We start from the raw sequence: 20,969 nt of genomic DNA, 5'->3' as shown, positions 1-20,969 counted from the left end.
TGAGCCTGTAGTATTGCTACTTGGGACTTGGCTAATACAATACAATTGACCCCCATTTTATCCCATAGCAGAACCTCAACACAGACAACTTCAAGAATATGTTTCCCTGTACTGGGAGCTATAGGGTTACAGATAGTACTTACTTACTTACTTACTTACTTACTTACTTACTTACTTACTTACTTACTTATTTAAATTATATTTTTATGCCGCCCAATTCCCTAAGGACTCAGGGCGGTTTACAACCGAAATAAACATGGATCAATATAAAAACATTTCAATTTAAAATAATTACAGCCATCTATACATTCATGGGCTGACCTCGCTAGTAAATACCCCGCCCCAAGATCAATGGTCCCAGGATTTCTGGAAAAGCCAGGTCTTTATGGCTTTCCAGATGGCCAATAAGGTGGGGGCAGTGCGAACCTCTGGAAGTAGCTGATTCCAGAGAGTCAGGGCAACTACAGAGAAGGCTCTCCCCTGATGGGACCCAAAGAAGGCCAACCCTGCAGGATCTAACCTGTTGCTGGGAGCTATGATGTAGAAGGCTGTTTTGAAGATATTCTGGCCCTGAGCCTTGACTTACAGTCATTTGTTTAGTGACCAGTTGAAGTTATAATGGCACTGAAAAAAGTGACATGACTATTTTACACATTTACGACCATTGCAACATTCCCTGGCCATATGATAAAACTTCAGACACATGGCAACTGATTCAAATTTTTGACAGAGGACCTGGGTCATGTGATCACCCTTTGCAACCTTCTGACAAAGTCAGTGGGGAATCCAGGTTCACTTAACAACATGTTACTAACTGAACAACTGCAGTGATTCTCTTAGCAACGGTGGCAAGAAAGGTCATAAAATGGGGCAAAATTCACTTAACAATTGTCTTTCTTAACAATGGAAATTTTGCTCTCAAAAGGACTACCTGTATCTCATTGATCTGCATATGAATAGGGGAACTTCTGATCATGGCGATCAATTGACCATAGCATAGTAATGAAAACATGAGCAATGGGTTTACTTTTTTGTTTTTGAACCAGCCCAGTGAGTAAGATGATGGAAGATGGCTTGGATCTGGATATCTATTTTTATTTGTGCAGGGGATTAATTTAGTGTAATGATTAAAACATAAGCAAATAAATCCAATCAAATCTAATCTAATCAGACAGGACTGAACAGAAGGGAAGAAAAATGAAGGTTTGCAAGCATCTGTGTATTTTTGCTCCCAAATCATAAGAAACCACACCATCAATTTCTAACATTAGTGAATTTGGAAGTAGCTCTGGAAGCCGTAAAAGGAGGTTTGGTTTTACATAGGGCTCTTGGATCTGAGACTGTCAATTCCTGCTCAACATTTTTATTTTCATGGGTTTTTTTATTACCATACTCTTCACTTATGGCAAGTCTTAAAGACTTAACTGAAGTTTCAGTGACCTACCCTGTGTTCCACCTCAATTACTCTTAAGTTCCACCTGTGATATGGATACTACCAATTAAGAACCTTTAATATACACCATCCAGTTTCTTCCGTCATAAGCTTTTCTACTCGCAAAAAAACCAATGGCATAGGCTTTTTCCTGTAGTGAGAGCCTTTGTGAGAAGCAAAAAGATATCCTTTTCCCTTGCTTAATGATGCACAGTGCCCTGTTAAGTATATATACATAGTGGGAGTAACTGTGCCAGCTGCACTGACTCATTTATCATTTTACTTCCAATTTGGGATGGAATAGCTAAAACTACCTACATCTGGTTCCTTAAGTTCTTTTGTCACAGTTATAGATATCTTTAATTTTGGTTGCAAATTCTGGGCAGGAAGACAGAGGAAGAAAATATAACATTGTGAATTTCATTAGCAAAGAAATGCATACAGATTCGCAACAAGGTGCAAAATGGATATCTTCATTTATAATATTTCTTATCAAACAGTAAATCCACTTACTCTGGGTGGCTTATAAGGGATAAGTATATTGTAGTCCATACTCAGGATCTCGCTTTACTATCAATAACTCCAGCTCAGATCTTATTTTATTTCAGCAAATTCATGGGGAAGCAGCCACTATGTTTTAAAGCAGATTATTGAAAAAAAAAGATTTGTAGATGGTGCGTCAGTGTGGAACCTATACATAAAATATTCTAAATATTTCTTACATATTTACTATACTTGGATGTTGCCCAGGTCCTGAAGATTCTGGACAATTAATCTCAAAAACAGGGACAAAAACAACCCAGGGATGGTAATTAGATTAGAGGAATCCACTTGTTTATAATCTGATGCCCTCTCTTAGCTTTTTATAATTTTATTACATTTTTGTACACTTAAAATTGTTCTGTCTGGGTTTTCCCAGACCTCAACACCAACTGAAAAAACAGCCAGACACTCTGGTAAAAGCCAAAAGTATTTTATAGCTGGAAAAAATAAGCACAAAGGAAAACCTGTCTTCACAACAGACAGGCTATAATACGTTACAGCAGGGTCCTGATGTCCAGTCAATACCACAAGCTTCTTGCTGGCACCCCCCCCCCCCAAGGTTTCAATAGTCCAAGGCACAAACCAGGATTGTAAGCCACCAAAGTTCACAGACAGGTCTCACGAATCTCCAAGATAAAACTCCACAAGCCAGGAAGGGTGGGTCCGCCTTTTATCCTTTCCCAAGAGCACCACACCCAAACCCAGCTGTGACCTCTAATGCTGGAAATACTTAGCCAATTGAGTCCGTCTCTGATTAGCTCTCCTTTGTCGCATATCTATGATGTCTTGAGCATTTTCCCCTAAGGAATCCAGGCTGCTTGCTGGGGAGAGCTCCCCCTGGTGGGACTCTGGCTGTCCTTCTTCTTCAGCCTGGGATTCCTCTTCCTCGTCAGTCTGCACCTCCTGTTCCTCAGCCTCTCCCTCTGAGCTGGAAACCGACAGAAGGTCAGCCATTCCCGGAGGGGTCCCAGACTGAACCACAACATAAAATGTTTTCGAAATTGTTCTCTATAGTTGTTAGTACAGCACCTAGAATCATGCTGCACGAGAAGAGCAGCCACAAAGATATGATCAAACCATCAGTAGAAGCATCCCCAAAGAACCCAGTTTGTTCAAAAATAAAAAGTCAAGAAAATATAAAACTAGGAAATGCAAAAGTGCCCGTGGGAAGCCCCCCCCCCCCCATCTTCAATCATAACCTAACTCTGTAAGATGGAACAGATGGGTCTTCACAGCTTTCCTGAAGCCAAAAAGGGATGAATATTCTATGCATATTAAAGCCGTAGATGAGTACGACTGAACCTTCCTTTCTTTGTGAGCAGTGGAGCCAGAAGCTTTGTACATACTTTAGGATTAAGAAATAGAGATGCCCGCTAGGTCTGTAGAACTCCATAGGGAAAAGTATGAGACTTTCAGATTTACCTTTTTGCTGATGGGTGACTTGAAGAAACTTTGCCTGGTTCAAAAATTGCTGGTAACCATGTGTGTGTGTGTGTGTGTGTGTGTGTGTGTGTGTCTAATCTGAGCATATCATGAGATAAAGGAACAATTTCTTTTGAAGCTTAGGGATCCCCTTTTATGAGAATCAGTTCTGGAAGTGCTTCTGGAAGTATAAACTCCCTTTTTATTTACCCCCAACAGCACCGCTGATAAGGACCTCATTCTTGCAGGAATGTGTTTGTCTTTGTGGCTTTCAGTGTTGATTGAAACTGGCTACATAACTGTATTCTAAGTCTTTGCAAGTCATGATTTTTAGCTAAGTGATTTGTACGTGTAAGCAAATGTGGTTTATAGAATAAACTTTGTTTTTAAGCAGATGATGACTTAATGAGATTGGTAAAGGCAGCACAAATTAGGGGTAGTGTGAGTTACTGAAATATAGTCATAGCCAATATTTTGCTATTAGACACTAAGATATGAACTGGAGATAAACAATGTAATGCCTTTCCTAAAATCAGATCTATTTAGTCTGGTCAAAGCTGGAACAGGAGACTTCTTAGAAACTCTATATAGACATACATGTAGCAAATAAAAGAAAAGTACCATCTTTTTTCTGCCCACGGCACAATGTATATTATGATCCTAAGCAACTCTGTATTTTCCTGATTAAATTCCAGTTAGTGAAGGAATTCTATAGGGGAAAGTACATATTGGATAATGATTGAGTTATGAGTTCACTTTCAGAACGTCCAAGGATATATATTTTACAATATACAGTATTTTGGTCTGAAGTTGAATTGATATTCATAACTAGTGAATTTTCATTATTAATAATTTGTTTGAAAGCTGTACAAAAATATGCTCTGACGTAATGCTTTCCTTGGTAATTTAGAATCAGTCTAGAGAGATGAAAATTATAGTGCAAAGTGTCTATCAGTCTGTTTGAAAACTGCAGGGAAAGAGTGTGGTGAAATACAAAAAAACCCAAAACAAAATGTGGTGAAGGACCTCATTAACCTTTGCAAAGCCTTCCTTTCTAGATTTTAAATCCAAAAAACCCCAGGCCTCTGTCAATATCAATCTTGTCTAAATAGCCATTTGTTTCTCTGACAGTTCTTCCTAGTAAGGTACAAAAGAGGATACTGAAGTCCTGACTCATGTACCTTGTGTGGGGATATAAATCATGGGCTGTTTAAATGAAATGGATCACTGCTCTAAAACACTAAGTAGTGGCTAATTGGTCTCATAAGCAGCTTCCACTGAAGAACACTTCTATAGTTACATTGTTGAGCTGTAGGTCTTGACTTGGAGCCTCTCATCTACTCTTTTTGCTTGACACAAAAATATACTAAAATTATATTAATATGCACATCAGAGCGTTTCATATTTGGGGGGGAGGGGTAAATTGTTTTTTATTTGTTCTAATGTCTCCCATGAGAAATGGATTTGGGATCTGGTAACACAGACAAGAATGCTTATAAGGACAATATCTAATTCTTAATATTTCATTATTCTATTTAACTTTGCAATATGGAAACTGTATTATAACCTGAGTTTCAATATTGAAATAACAATACAGTAGTTACATACAACTTTTTTTAAAAAAAAATTGTTCCTTCCTTCCTTCCTAACTTCCTTCCTTCCTTCCTAACTTCCTTCCTTCCTTCCTTCTTTCCTTCCTTCCTAACTTACTTACTTACTTACTTACTTACTTACTTACTTACTTACTTACTTACTTACTTACTTACTTACTTACTTACCATTGCTGATATTCTTCTTTCTCTTCTTTCTTATGCAGGCTGCTGTGGTTGTAGTATTTAACTTTGCCATGGTTCTGTTAATTTTTCCTGCTATTTTGAGTATGGACCTATACCGCCGGGAAGATCGGAGGCTGGATATATTCTGCTGTTTTACAAGGTGAGATGGAAGGAATATTACAAAGATTACCCCATTTTAAATGGACGTTTTACCACTGACTACTTTAGCCAGAGGTATTTACCCTGTTTTCCCGAAAATAAGACAGAATCTTATATTAATTTTTGCTCCCAAAGATGTGCTATGTCTTATTTTCAGGGGATGTCTTTTGCACCCCCCCCAGTGAATTGTATCCTGTATCCTGCTGCAGCAAAAACGCATCCAAACATGCAGCCACATGTTGGATGCGTATTGGATGTGTTTTAAATCTGATTGATGCAATGTTTTGGGATGCAATTTATGGACAGCAGTGTTATATATGTTCTGTTCGGGAATGCTGCGAAACGAAACGTCTCCTATGCTTACTTTCAGGGGATGCCTTATATTAGGCAATTCTATGAAACCTCTCCTATGTCTTATTTTCGGGGGTGACTTATTTGAGGTCACTTTTAAACCTTTTATATTCCAAATGAATGGAAACCCAGAGCTATGTATGGAGAAGCAAACTGAGCATTATTGCACCCTGGTTGCCACGAACTGCTCTACAGTTAGAAGAGATTGGTTGACCAGTTTTTTATGATTATATCAATGTCATTAGGGAGGTTCTAATAGCAGCCACAAAATACACTTCACACATCACTAAACTGTAATGTGTTTTGGCTTTGAGAGGGCCTGGTATGTTTTCTTTATTCTGCTGGTGAACTGGTATAATTGAATAGAAACATAGAAACATAAAAACATAGAAGACTGACGGCAGAAAAAGACCTCATGGTCCATCTAGTCTGCCCTTATACTATTTTTTGTATTTTATCTTAGGATGGATCTATGTTTATCCCAGGCATGTTTAAATTCAGTTACTGTGGATTTACCAACCACGTCTGCTGGAAGTTTGTTCCAAGGATCTACTACTCTTTCTACTATTGGAATACTAACCAATAGACCAGTAACTCTCCTCTCTAATCGTTTTGTGTGGCTTGACAATGGAACAGCGGTGGTTTTGCTAACTCAGTCATATTTTCAGAAACACAGAGAGTGTCGAGGAACTTAAACAGTGGATTGTGTTTCTTGCACATTACAAAACTCCATATATGTAGGCGTGCTGTGTATACAAACACTGTATTAAATGTTAACAAATCGCAGAGCAATTCTGGTCACCACCACAATGCATATATCTACTTTCCCTATTTTTCTTTCAGCCCCTGCGTCAGCAGAGTCATTCAAATTGAACCTCAAGCATATGCAGAGGCCGGTGATAACTTACGCTACAGCCCTCCGCCGCCCTACAGCAGCCCCAGTTTTGCCCACGAAACTCAAATCACAATGCAGTCCACAGTCCAGCTGCGCACTGAATATGACCCGCACACTCAGGTTTATTACACCACGGCAGAACCTCGGTCGGAAATATCGGTACAACCGGTCACCATGCCACAGGATAACCTCAGCTGCCAGAGCCCCGAAAGCACCAGTTCAACCCGGGATCTTCTTACTCAGTTCTCTGAAACTACATTGCATTGTCTTGAGCCTCCCTGTACTAAATGGACACTCTCTTCTTTTGCTGAAAAGCAGTATGCGCCGCTCCTGTTAAAACCAAAAGCAAAGGTAATCTTGGTTGACAGATTGGTTACTCTTATCTTTTGGGAGTCACAGTTAAAATATATTGGACTGTCCTTGAAAATCTAGAGATAACTCCCAAATATTTAAAGTTCATGCTGGATTCTTCCTCCATATACAGATCATTTGGTTTTAATAATAATAATTTATAATAATTTATTAGATTTGTATGCCGCCCCTCTCCGCAGACTCAGGGCGGCTCACAACAACAATAATAATATAACAAATCTAATATGTAAAAACATCTAAAACCCATCATTAAAACCATGCAGCACAATCATACCATACATAAACTATATAACCTCGGGGGTATCTCAATTCCCCCATGCCTGGCGACATAGGTGGGTCTTAAGCAATTTATGAAAGGCATTGGATTATTTCTGGAAATAGCTCTTAGATAGGCTTACCTCTTCCTCCTTCAGATGCAGGTAGTCCTTGAGTTATGACCACAATTGAGCCCAAAATTCTGTTGCTAAACAAGGTAGTTGAGTGAGTTTTGCCTCATTTTATGACTATTCTTGCCACAGCTTATATATTTATTTAGAACATTTATATTGACACCTACTTTAACATGGCAACTCAAGGCAGCTTACAAGTGTATAAAAACAGTGTATAAAAGAAAAATAATAAAATAATAACCCACCCACCCCACCCCCCGGCCAGAACACACATTCATACTAGCCATTCATTCATTCATTCATTCATTCATTCATTCATTCATTCATTCATTCTTTCTTTCATTTCATTTCATTTCATTTCAATTCAATCAATCAATCAATCAATCAATCAATCAATCAATCAATCAATTAGATTTCCACCCTTCTCCTGGGACTCAAGGCGGCTCCATCCCACTTCGGGTTCACCAGGACCTCTGACAGAAGTATATCTTTAGGGGCTTCCAAGAGAGTGTTAGAGTGGGGGCTGGCCTAATCTCTAGGATGATGTCCCAGCGAGAGGGAGCCACCACAGAGAAGGTTCTTCCTATGGGTCTTGCCAGATGTATATCCTTAGGGGACCCCAACATTCTTGTCTCCCCACTCTAGTGGGTCAGGTAGAGGTGACCAGCAAGAGTTGGTCCCTCAGATGACCTGTCGTTAAGTGAATCACCACAGTTTTCAAATTTTGCCCATGAGGAGGTCACAAAAAATGATCACACGACCCAGGACACCAACCATCATAACTATGAGTCAGTTGCCAAGCAGCCAAATTTTGAGCATGCAATCATGGATATGCTGCAACAGTCATAAGTGTGAAAAATGACCCTAAGTCACTTTTTTTCCAGTGCCGTTGTAACATCAAACGGCCACTAAATGAACTGTTTTTATGTCATGGACTACCTGTATATGTGGAGGTAAGGCACATGGCTTGATCATTTGTGGTTCTAGATCCTTAGGATGCTTTTTCTTCCTAGGAAGTTGATTCTCAAGCTTTTGCATTATTGTTGTCATTTCAATTTCTCCTGTCCAAACATTTGGCTCAACCGTTACGATTGTTGGCTCTGGGTCGAAAATGAGCAACTATAAGGAACATGAGCATCTGAAGGCAAGGAATCAGCATCAAAGTGGAGACCATGATAATCTTATGTCCCCTTTTTATGTATGTTGTACACGCAATGCATGTAAAGGAGGCAGGGCTTTGATTGTGCAATTGTGACTGTCCTTCTGATGTCTCTGGTACTGTGTCGATAGGGATTTGGGTATGTAAATTCAACAGTGAAACAGTTGTCCAAGATGTTGCTCGGCCTTAACTCAGTTGGAATATCTGTAGAAGCAATATGGCCACCATTAGGCTATTAAAAGTGCACAGAGACTATTACACTAATTAGAATGCAGCTGCGAGAGCAATCATGGGCTTTCCCAAATATGCCCATGTTACACCAACACTCCGCAGTCTGCATTGGTTGCCGATCAATTTCCGATCACAATTCAAAGTGTTGGTTATGACCTATAAAGCCCTTCATGGCACCGGACCAGATTATCTCAGGGACTGCCTTCTGCTGCACAAATCCCAGCAACCAGTTAGGTCCCGTCAACTAAAGAATGTCGCTTGGCGGGACCCAGGAGAAGAGCCTTCTCTGTGGTGGCCCCGGCCCTCTGGAACCAACTCCCTCCAAAGATTAGAATTGCCCCCACCCTCCTTGCCTTTTGTAAGCTGCTTAAAACCCACCTCTGCCGTCAGGCATGGGGGAATTGAGACCCTCTTCCCCCTAGGCCTTTACAATTCTATGCATGGTATGTATGTATGTATGTTTGGGTTTTTATATTAATGGGTTTTTAATTGTGTCTAACATCAGACTACTATTGTACACTGCTTTATTGTTGCTGTTAGCCGCCCTGAGTCTCCGGAGAGGGGCGGCATACAAATCCAATAGATAGATAGATAGATAGATAGATAGATAGATAGATAGATAGATAGATAGATAGATAGATAGATAGATAGATAGATAGATAGATAGATAGATAGATAGGCCAGGGATGGGGAACGATGGTTCTTCTATAACTTATGGACTTCAACTCCCAGAATTCCTGAGCCAATCATGCTAGCTCAGGAATTTTGGGAGTTGAAGTCCACATGTCATAGAAGAGCCAATGTTCCCTACCCCTGAATTAGGCCAACACGTGTGGGTCGCACCAGGTGGGGAGGGCTACGCTAAACATTGGTGGAATCGATGTATCAGGTTGAACCATTGTTCTAACTATGGTTTGTTAAATAACCTATTATTGCTGGGCTCACATATTGTGCTGAAGAGCTACATGGTAAACAAAACTCCGCAAACTACAGTATGCTTAGTACATCTCAGCCAATGAATATATTGACTCCGCTGAAAATAGTTTATGGAACCTGAGAAACCACATAGTCCTTATAGAAGTCAAAGGTTATAAAGTTAAATGGTTCCATATGCATCCTTTTGTAGCTTTTGTAGCCCATGGTTTTCTTAGCATTAAAATCCATTTACTTATGCATGCTTTTTTTCTGCTTTTTTTTCCCTCCTTCAGATTATGGTCATTTGTCTTTTCCTGGGCTTACTTGGTCTCAGTCTTTATGGAACAACTCGTGTGAGAGATGGATTGGATCTCACAGACATTGTGCCACGGGAGACTCAAGAGTATGAATTCATTGCAGCCCAGTTCAAATACTTCTCATTCTACCACATGTATATTGTTACCCAGAAAGCGGATTATCCCAACATCCAACATTTACTCTATGAACTTCACAGAAGCTTCAGCAATGTGACCTACGTCTTATTGGAGGAAAACAAGCAACTTCCTAAAATGTGGTTGCATTATTTTAGAGACTGGCTCCAAGGTAAAAACCGAACAGCAATAAATACATCTTTCTTGCAAATGTACTATCTTGCCTTTGAATGCATCGTACCAGTGAGTGATGCTTTTCTCCTGTGGAATCTCTCTGAAAGTCAAGAATTTATACAAATACACAGTCCTTTTATAATTTATTTGCCAACAGATCCTCAGATTTATGACTTTTGAGGTCTGTAAAGCCAAGGAAAGCTGACGTCAGACCACATACAAAGTTGTGGTTTCACTTAGTGAACACTTTGCTTAATAACCGAGTCCCAGTTGTGGTCATTAAACAAGGACCATCCATATCCTTTTGAGATTCATAATTCCAAAATGTGGATTAATCAGTTGTTACTTAGTTACTTTTATATATTTCCCCTGCCCAACAGTTCAGGGAATGCCAAATGTGTATGTAGATGCTAATCAGATAAATTCATATTATATATTACACACACACACAAACACATACACAATATATATATATATATATGTCACATTTTTTTTGCTGAATTTGAAAATTAAGGGAGACTAGGATAGATCTATTTTGGCCTTATTTTGGCCTCATCAGCTAGCCATACCCACTGGGACTTGAACCTGCAACCTTTGCCTTGTAAGGCAGAGAATTATCCTCTAGGCTACAGTATCCAATCCCTTCAGCTCTGCACCAGGGAAAGGTTACATATTTTTGTGTCGAATCACCCTGGTGTATTGAAGGAACATCACAGCTCCTTTTTTGCCTCTCGGCCCAACCCAGGACCATTTCCAAGGCAGTTAATTTTATTGATAGCCGACAATTCTATCTGTATGTGTCACTTTTTTTTTTTTTGCTGAATTTGAAAATTAAGGGAGACCAGGATAGATCTATTTCGTCCTTATTTTGGCCTCATCAGCTAGCCATACCCACTGGGACTTGAACCTGCAACCTTTGCCTTGTGAGACAGAGAATTATCCTCTAGGCTACAGTATCCAATCCCTTCAGCTCTGCACCAGGGAAAGGTTACATATTTTTGTGTCGAATCACCCTGGTGTATTGAAGGATATATATACATATATTGAAGGATATACAGTATATACATACATATACACATATATATACATATATATATGTATGTGCCACATGTTTTTGCTGAATTTGAAAATTATGAAAATATATATGTATATATATATTTATTTTTGTAGATTTTGTAGATCTAGGCATATTTGGGTCTTTTCCCGTGTAAGGTTAACTTACTTACACGGGAAAAGACCCAAATATGCCTAAGCCTACAAACACAGAGAGAGAGATTTTTTAATTTCTAAATGTTTTTCTCACTTTCTCTTATTCCAATCATTCTCTTAAAAAAAGAGTACTTTTATCAGGGGTGTTGCAGTTTTGAAATTTCAAATGACTAGGGTCAATAGCTGTTCTCTCTTCCTCTAGCCAAGCTGTATGCCCTTTGATCTGGTTGTGCACCCTCACAGTGTGTTTGTTCTGAATGTCAAAGAGGAAGTTTTATTATAAAATTCTGCATATGGAAAACTTTAAAGCAGGGGTGTCCAACTTCGGCAACTTTAAGACTTGTGGATTTCAACTCCCAGAATTCTCCAACCGGCCAAGCTAGCTGGGGAATTCGGGATATTGACATCCATAAGTCTTAAAGTTGTCGAGGTTGGCCACCCACCCCTTCTCTATAAGAAGCAGAGGAAGAGTTTGCAAACAAGGATGGGTACCTATGGTTGTGTCATTCAGGCCTTGTTCTTCTTCCCAAGGTTCTTCCCTCTTTATAGCTATGGCTAACCTGTCAGCTCTGTAAGGATGGTTTTGATTACAGCCTCCCAGTGCAGCTGTGAGGTGGGTTGGTGGATCCCTCCCACTCTTCCCTTTTCTGCTTTAGACTTGCGGTGGGTTCATCTGTTCTCACACAGCCTCCTTGTGCTGGGCTGTGGCTTCCTAGTCTAAATCTGATCCAAATTTGCTCTGTGAGGTATTTTTTCCCCCAGCCTCTCCCTTGGAAGGGGTGGCAAAGAGGAAAAGAACAGTTGAGAGTGAATAGGTGTTGGCTGTGATCTTTACATGTGCTGGCAGCAGATCCCACAACTTGTATTAGCTCCACAAGTTGAACAGATGGAACAAATTGACAAAATCATGTTCACTCATGCTGTGCTCAAGCAGGAGCTGGGTTGCTGTTTGAAGTTTGAACGGTGCGGTGTGAGTTTCTTTTTCCTCCAGCTTCGCGGTGGAATTTCTGGTCATGTTGTTTTATAACCTATGGCTTCAGCACCTAGTGGCAGCCGAAACAACTAAAGTCCTATGTGTCTCCTCCCTGTTGTGTAATTCCTGGATAGAACTTTTTTTCAGATAATGGCCCCGTTTCTGACTTTGTTATTGCAGTTTTTTGGCTCAGTCCTTGGATTGTATTTGAATTCATTAACTTTCCCTCCAAGCGTTTACTTTCTGCTTAGGGAAGGTTTGCCTGTTTGCCGATGACTCTAAAGTGTGCAATAGGGTTGATATTCCTGGAAGCGTCTGTAATATAGTAAATGATTTAGCATTACTAGATAAATGGTCAAAGCAATGGAAACTGCAGTTTAATGTTTCCGAATGTAAAATAATGCACTTGGGGAAAAGGAATCCTCAATCTGAGTATTGTATTGGCAGTTATGTGTTAGCAAAAACTTCAGAAGAGAAGGATTTAGGGGTAGTGATTTCTGACAGTCTCCAAATGGGAGATCAGTGTGGTCGGGCTGTAGGAAAAGCAAGTAGGATGCTTGGCTGCATAGCTAGAGGTATAACAAGCAGGAAGAGGGAGATTGTGATCCCGCTATATAGAGTACTGGTGAGATCACATTTGGAATACTGTGTTCAGTTCTGGAGACCTCACCTACAAAAAGATATTGACAAAATTGAACGGGTCCAAAGACGGGCTACAAGAATGGTGGAAGGTCTTAAGCATAAAACATATCAGGAAAGACTTAATGAACTCAATCTGTATAGTCTGGAGGACAGAGGGGAAAGGGGGGGACATGATCGAAACATTTGAATAGGTTAAAGGGTTAAATAAGGTTCAGGAGGGAAGTGTTTTTAATAGGAAAGTGAACACAAGAACAAGGGGACACAATCTGAAGTTAGTTGGGGGAAAGATCAGAAGCAATTTGAGAAAATATTATGTTACTGAAAGTAGTAGATGCTTGGAACAAACTTCCAGCAGACGTGGTTGGTAAATCCACAGTAACTGAATTTAAACATGCCTGGGATAAACCTATATCCATCCTAAGATAAAATACAGGAACTAGTATAAGGGCCGCCTAGATGGACCATGAGGTCTTTTTCTGCCGTCAATCTTCTACGTTTCTAGGTCTTTCACTGTAAATTTCAAGTCAGGTTCTTTACTGTGTGTGTGTTCTCATTTCTTAGTAGCACGTGGTCACCCTGCTCATCTGCGTTCTGTCACAGAACGTGGAGACCCTTCTTTTAGTTAAAAAAAATGTTTTAACAAACCTGTACTGGTTCATACTTTCCCTTCTGCTATGCGTAAGCATTAAGACTGGGCAGTCCTTCCTATCGGATCTCCCAGAAAAATGTTTTGGAGCAGCTACATGGACCTAGCACCTACTGCAGCACATGAAAGCATCTGGCTGCTTATAGGGGCTGCTGCGTCTTTTTGCATTCCCATATGCTCTGAAGTGCCTTTTTAGAGATCAAATTTGAAACGCTGCATAGCTGAAGTAAGCTCGAGCGCCAGAGTAAATCTTGCACGCATGAAGGGCCTGTAAAGCTTGTTTTGTTATATACAAGCCATGTGTTCCAGCCCCGCGCGCACACACAGTAGTGTTATGATGTCAATGTTTTCATGTGTGGAGAAGTTTAGCTAAGTGGGTGTGGGAGAATTGGGCTGGTTTTGAGACAGCAGGAGGCCTGTCTGGAACTCTTGCCTGGCAGCCTTCCACAGACAAGTTGGAAGATGGGGAAGGCAGGCTATGCAAAGCCTGCACTTCTGGGAGGGCCAGTGTCTCAACTTTAGGGCTCCCTCCCAAACATCTGCTTGGGAGGCAGGTGACAGTTCTCCAGCCAGACTCTTCTTTTTCAAGGCTACGGGGAGAGGCTGAAAGAGACAGGGAACCAAGAGTCAAAAAGAACACTAGGAAAATAATAGCAACATCTCACAAGACTTGTCAGCACTTACTCAGGAGCTGAAAGCCTTGGAGTCCCGAAACCCCTTCTTGATTAGTTGAAAACAAAGTCTTGTTAGTCCCCTGTCTCTCTTCCATTATGAGCTGGGTTAGATGAGGATTTATTCACTGGTGGGAGTCTTGCCTTCCAACAGGTCTCCAGGAAGCTTTTGACCAAGACTGGAAAGCTGGGAAGATCGTCCTTCAGAATTACAAAAATGCATCTGAAGATGGCGTGTTGGCTTACAAACTTCTGGCTAAGACTATTTCAAACGGGCGAGATAAACCTCTTGACATGAGCCAGGTACGTTGAAAAATTGGCTGCATAGCTAGCGGTATAACAAGCAGGAAGAGGGAGATTGTGATCCCGCTATATAGAGCACTGGTGAGACCACATTTGGAATACTGTGTTCAGTTCTGGAGACCTCACCTACAAAAAGATACTGACAAAATTGAACGGGTCCAAAGACGGGCTACAAGAATGGTGGAAGGTCTTAAGCATAAAACGTATCAGGAAAGACTTAATGAACTCAATCTGTATAGTCTGGAGGACAGAGGGGAAAGAGGGGACATGATCGAAACATTTAAATATGTTAAAGGGTTAAATAAGGTTCAGGAGGGAAGTGTTTTTAATAGAAAAGTGAACACAAGAACAAGGGGACACAATCTGAAGTTAGTTGGGGGAAAGATCAAAAGCAACGTGAGAAAATATTATTTTACTGAAAGAGTAGTAGATCCTTGGAACAAACTTCCAGCAGACGTGGTTGGTAAATCCACAGTAACTGAATTTAAACGTGCCTGGGATAAACATATATCAATTGTAAGATAAAATACAGGAAATAGTATAAGGGCTGACTAGATGGACCATGAGGTCTTTTTCTGCCGTCAGTCTTCTATGTTTCTATATTTCTATAGTTGTATGTCTGTTGCTTTAAATGGGGCAATGCAAATGGTTGTTTATTCATTATTCACCATTTACTGTTAAAACTTCAATAGCTCTGAGCGTCCCCCTTTTTTATGATAAAATCGTTTTGTATTCACTCTGTACTTTTAACACACCGAAAGTTAAGAAAATAAAAGAAATGGTAGAAATAATCTCAGGATATATTGGTTGTTTTAACCAAGGTGGATATGCATGTGCTCACAGCTAGCAGTTGCTGGAATGAGTTCCAATTGATTTCAGTTGACTATACTGAGCTGAAAATGTGCTCCGAATTATTGAAAACATCCGCCTGATGACTGGTATGCTTGCTTCTTGACCTTTGGGATTGGTTATATTCAGCTGCAGGCTCTGGGCGGCCTTCCAGGAGCCACAATGGAGCAATAAATACTATTGTCCCTCGTGGATGTTACGTTATATTGGCAATGAAGCACATTGCCTTCTCCCTTGTTTTCTTCCTTTCACCATATCAAACCCTGTTCTAACCTTTGCTTAAGTGGTATGCGGCTACCTTAAAGGGACTGGTCTGATGATGAGTTAATTGCATTTGTGCTATTGGTTATTGCCTTCCTAAGGAAAAGCAAATTTGAAATTTCTGAAACCACACAGGAATCCTGTCACCCTGAATGATGACTGTACAGATTTTGGATATACAGTACATGTATTTTTCTAGAAAGTAGATTATAGCTGTGGAGCTCTAGAGACTCTTGGTTATCAGTATGGCTCCTAGCCTGTTCATTACTCAACAGGAATCAGAATATAATTCTAAGTTTTCTCTTCATTTTTTAGTCATTTTGGGGGCTGTGGTAGCCTTTTTGAGGCCTTTACTAGGCCAAGAGCCATAGCTACTGTGTTATGGTGACTTTGCTCCTAACTGCTGAGAAAAATCCAAAGAATGTTCCACTGTCTTGAAGGACTCGATTCTAGAGTTTTGCACAGTGTGATTTAGCCCACGGGTCTCCAACCTTGGCAACTTTAAGACTTGTGGGAATTCTGGGAGTCGAAGTCCACAAGTCTTAAAATTGCCAAGGTTGAAGACCCCTGATTTAGACTCATGTGCTTTTAATAATATTCATGAAGACATTGGGTATTATTATCTAACATTCTCTGATTATGGCGTGCATAAGTGCACCAGTGTGCCTTCCGTCCCCTGTCCAATTGTCTCTCCTTATCTCATTTATCTTTTCTTCCTTTCAAATATGTTCACCTATACTTTTATATCTTTTCTTCTATTCTTTTCTTTATTTATATTATTACATATCTATTCTCTTCAATGTGTATTATGTATTGGACTAATTAACTAACTAACTAGCTAGCTAAATAAATAAAGAAATAAATAAATAAATAAATAAATAAATAAATAAATAAATAAATAATAAAAATTATGAGTACACCAAGGATACAGATCTCTTTCTTCTTTACGGCAGAATCATGTAAAGCTGTGAAAGTTCTGAATAGATGTTTGGAAACAGTGGGTGGTCTTGTGGGCTGGTTGCAGACTTCTGGGAGTTGAAGTCCATAAGGCTAAAAGTTGCCAAGGTTGGACAACCCTGTTTAAAGACAGAAACCCAACCAAAAGGTGTATTTCTTTTATGGATGAGTCACATTCTCCAAGAAACAGAGCACAGATGCTGTAGGAAGATTTATTGTGGGACTCAGGATAGTCGCCATAGCCAGAACTGCTTATTATTCCAGCTTACTGGCTAGAGCAGTGATGGCGAATCTATGGCACAGGTGCCACGCAGAGCCATATCTGCTGGCACACAAAACATTGCCCTAGCTCAGCTCCAACGTGCATATGTGTGCTGGCCAGCTGATTTTTGGCTCGCACAGAGGCTCTGGAAGGGCATTTTTGGCTTCTAGAGAGCCTCCGGCAGATCGAGAGAGGGCGTTTTTACCCTCTTCCAGCTCCAGGTAAGCCTTTGGGTGAAACATGAGCCTACTGGGCCCACCAGAAGCTGAGAAACAGGCCGTTTCTGGCCTGCAGAGGGCCTCCAGGGGGTGAGAGAAGCTGTTTTTGCCCTCCCCAGGCATTGAATTATGGGTGTGGGCAGTTGCGCATGCACGATAGTGCATGTGCACGCTCATTTGGCCCCCATGGTAAAAAAGGTTTGCCATCACTGGGCTAGAGTATTTCTTAAGAGGAGTAACTTCTAAGGTAGCTTACTGGGATGCATTTTATATTTGTTTTCCTTTGCAAAACTCTTCAGAAATTCCAATTAGTTCAGAATGTAGCTGTCCAATTATTGGAGTGATTCCATGAACACATTTTACTTCAAACTAAAAGTTTTTCCTCTGTTTGCTTTTTTGGGTAGGAACCAAAGGTGGTTTTTTTTCAAGAGGCAATTGGACTTTCTTGTTTTTCTTTTTCCACTGGGCAGTAGTTGTAATTTTCAACCTTGAAAGGTTGGGCTCAAATTATCCAAGGTATATCTTTCTATTGTCAGTCTTCCCACATACCATAATAGGTTATTTCTCATTGTCCCTTTCTCTGAGTGAGTTTGTTTGTTTGTTTGCTTGTTTATTCGACTTCTATGCCGCCCAATCCCATAAGACTCAGGGCAGCTTACAACAATACAAATACAGTGGTAACTCTACTTAAGAACTTAATTCGTTCCGTGACCAGGTTCTTAAGTAGAAAAGTTTGTAAGTAGAAGCAATTTTTCCCATAGGAATCAATGTAAAAGCAAATAATGCGTGCAAACCCATTAGGAAAGAAATAAAAGCTCAGAATTTGGGTGGGAGGAGGAGGAGGAAAAAGAGGAGGAGGAGGACAAAGCGAAGGGAACGTTTATTTTCTCTGGGTGCTGACAGAGGTTTATTCCCTCTCCAAGTGCCCAGAGAAAGGAAAATGCTTTGTTTGCTCTGGACAGCCAAAGCCTCCTTAAGCACCACCGAAAAGCTCCTGTGGCAGCCCAGAAAAGCCCGAGATGGCCGAGATTAAAGGGGGAATGGCAGGAAATTGGCCGGCCTTTGTGCCGCTCTCAAATTTCCTGGGAAATTTTTCTGGGCTGGGGTTCTTAAGTAGAAAATGGTTCTTAAGTAGAGGCAAAAAATATTGAACACCCGGTTCTTATCTAGAAAAGTTCTTAAGTAGAGGCGTTCTTAAGTAGAGGTACCACTGTATAATACAAATTTTTAAAAAGTCAAATATCAATAATAAACTATAAAAAATACCGTACTCCAATTATAAAACCCATATGCTAAAACTGTAAAAAACCCATTATAAAACCCATAAATCCAATCTATCAGACAACATACATACCAATCAAACATGACTCGGCGGTACCAGATTCACGGCCCCCAGGCCTGCCGCCAAAGATAGGTCTTGACGGCTTTCCCAGCAGAGGGTGCAAAGCAGAATTCTGTCAGTAAAGATAGTATATTTTACTGCATAGGATAAAGTTCAGTCTTTCCTGCCACAAGTTTGATGAAGATGATGATTGGCATTTGACATTTTAAAAAGGGGGCAGTTTCTATATTTATGTTATTTGTGTGTCAGCAGAACAAGGTAGAAAGAGGAGATAAAATGAAATTAAAGGATTCCAAATGACTCTTAAAACTTTAAATACCGACTGCACGGTGTAACAAATATGGTAGGCCTTTGGCTCACGATATTATTTTCTCGGCCTGAAAGAGATAAAATTGTGCTATGGAAACCCCATTTTATTCTGCAAGTCTAGAAACAATTTGAAGACATACAGTTGTTGCATGTCCTGTGGATTAATTGATTCTGGATTCCAGCTTCTTTTTTTTAAAGATTATTGTCATTCTTCCTTCAAATAATTAGAAAGCCTTAAAAATGAAAGTTGTAACAGAATGGAGAACAGACTAAAAAAAACCTGCTGTTATTCCTTTCCAGCACCTTCTGAGTTATCACCATTTTTGTAGTTTAACAAAGAATTTTAAGACTATCTTATTCAAAGCCATCCAATTCATTTGCCTATTATCCCCCATAAAGAAAATATTAAGGATATATTCATCTGGTTTTTGATGCTGGGTATCTTCTAAATATGTAGGTCATAGGAGACAAGCGTTAGCAAAATTTGTACAGATGTTGTTTTATTTTTATAGCTCTCCTCCATTTACTGGGTGGCATTTCCTTCAGTGTTAACAACAGAGGTTAACTGCACACAGACGTCTACACAGGACTCTTGCCAGATTCTCTCCTCCCCCCCACCTCCCTTTTCTCAAAACCACCTTTAAATATGTTTCTCTGCAGTTTGGTCATTTGCCCCTCTTGGCTGCAGACTATGTATGAGAATTTAAGCTTAATTGGCTCAGTATTCATCTGGAACCTTCTTTTGATTTAATGTTTCTGACGAATTGCACGCAAAGCGTTTTATACCATTCCAAGCCATTTGAAAAATCTGGATACAGAAATATCTCCCATGCTGGGAATAATATGCTTGTGGTCTCTCTATAAAAATATGTTTCTCGCAAACATATGTTCGGTGTGCTCTCATCTGCTGTTTGCCCTCAGCCTTTTTGTGTTAAAAATTTGAGCAAGAGTGTTGGTTTCTGAAAGACTTTGCATTTTTTCAGTTGGCTAAACAACGCTTGGTGGACGCAGATGGAATCATTAACCCAAAGGCGTTCTACATGTACCTAACAGCCTGGGTTAGCAATGATCCCGTGGCCTACGCAGCCTCTCAAGCCAACATCCGACCCCACCGTCCAGAATGGGTCCATGATAAAGCAGACTATATCCCAGTAACCAGTAAGGAACCTTTTATTGTAATGTCATTTGCTATTTATTCAACTGTCTCTGCTTTTCCTTCCAGGCTTAGAAGCCCACTGACACTGTCCAGGACGCTTGACTGTTTACAGAATAATATATATTGCTTTATTCTGTTAAAAAAAATCAGGAGAAAGATGTGGTTGTGTAATGTAGTAAAAGAATGCTGTACTTTGATATCATTTTTTTTTGGGGGGGGGTGTTCTTTAATAGTTTATCTACAAAAAGATATTGATAAAATTAAACGGGTCCAAACACGGGCTACAAAAATGGTGGAAGGTCTTAAGCACAAAACTTATCAGGAAAAACTTTATGAACTCAATCTGTATAATCTGGAGGACAGAAGGGAAAGGGTCAAAACACTTAAATATGTTAAAGGGTTAAATAAGGTTCAGGAGGGAAGTGATTTTAATAGGAAAGTGAACACAAGAATAAGGGGGCACAATCTGAGGTTAGTTGGGGGAAAGATCAGAAGCAACGTGAGAAAATATTATTTTACTGAAAGAGTAGTAGATGCTTGGAACAAACTTCCAGCAGACGTGGTTGGTAAAACCACAGTAACTGAATTTAAACATGCCTGGGATAAACATAGATCCATCCTAAGATAAAATACAGGAAATAATATAAGGGAAGACTAAATGGACCATGGGGGTCTTTTTCTGCCATCAATCTTCTATGTTTCTAAGTTTATATCAAAATTTAAACTTTGGCATTCAGCATTTCATTTCAGTACGGAGAGCTCATTTTATGATCTAGGGAAACCTTTTAATTCCATGCAGAGTTTTTGTTACTGGGAATTATTGCATGTTTGTTTGGAATCTGTCAGGAAGCGAAGAATTTCTGGGAAACTGGGGCATTCTTTAGCACCTGCCTTGTGTCTGTGAACTGTAAGGGTGGGGATGA

General features: G+C 40.0%; 1 protein-coding gene across 3 annotated transcripts in view; it reads left to right on the top strand.

Moving 5' to 3' along the window:
• The window catches only part of PTCH1 (patched 1), a 129,096-nt gene that overhangs the window by 86,403 nt on the left and 21,724 nt on the right, over positions 1–20,969 (top strand). For all 3 annotated transcript variants that reach the window (XR_011558325.1, XM_070742790.1, XM_070742789.1), the window contains 5 exons: positions 5,214–5,332; positions 6,526–6,928; positions 9,937–10,246; positions 14,544–14,692; positions 19,874–20,048. Coding sequence is in view for 2 of the 3 variants with exons in the window: in XM_070742790.1 (XP_070598891.1) it covers positions 5,214–5,332; positions 6,526–6,928; positions 9,937–10,246; positions 14,544–14,692; positions 19,874–20,048 (1,156 nt within the window). In the remaining variant the exon portion in view is untranslated. The remainder of the gene's footprint in view (positions 1–5,213; positions 5,333–6,525; positions 6,929–9,936; positions 10,247–14,543; positions 14,693–19,873; positions 20,049–20,969) is intronic.

Source organism: Erythrolamprus reginae, chromosome 2 (assembly GCF_031021105.1).
Source record: "Erythrolamprus reginae isolate rEryReg1 chromosome 2, rEryReg1.hap1, whole genome shotgun sequence".
In the NCBI taxonomy this organism is placed as follows: Eukaryota; Metazoa; Chordata; class Lepidosauria; order Squamata; family Dipsadidae; genus Erythrolamprus; species Erythrolamprus reginae.
The sequence above is the reverse complement of the archived record's forward strand: the minus strand, read 5'-3'. Positions and strand labels throughout refer to the sequence as shown.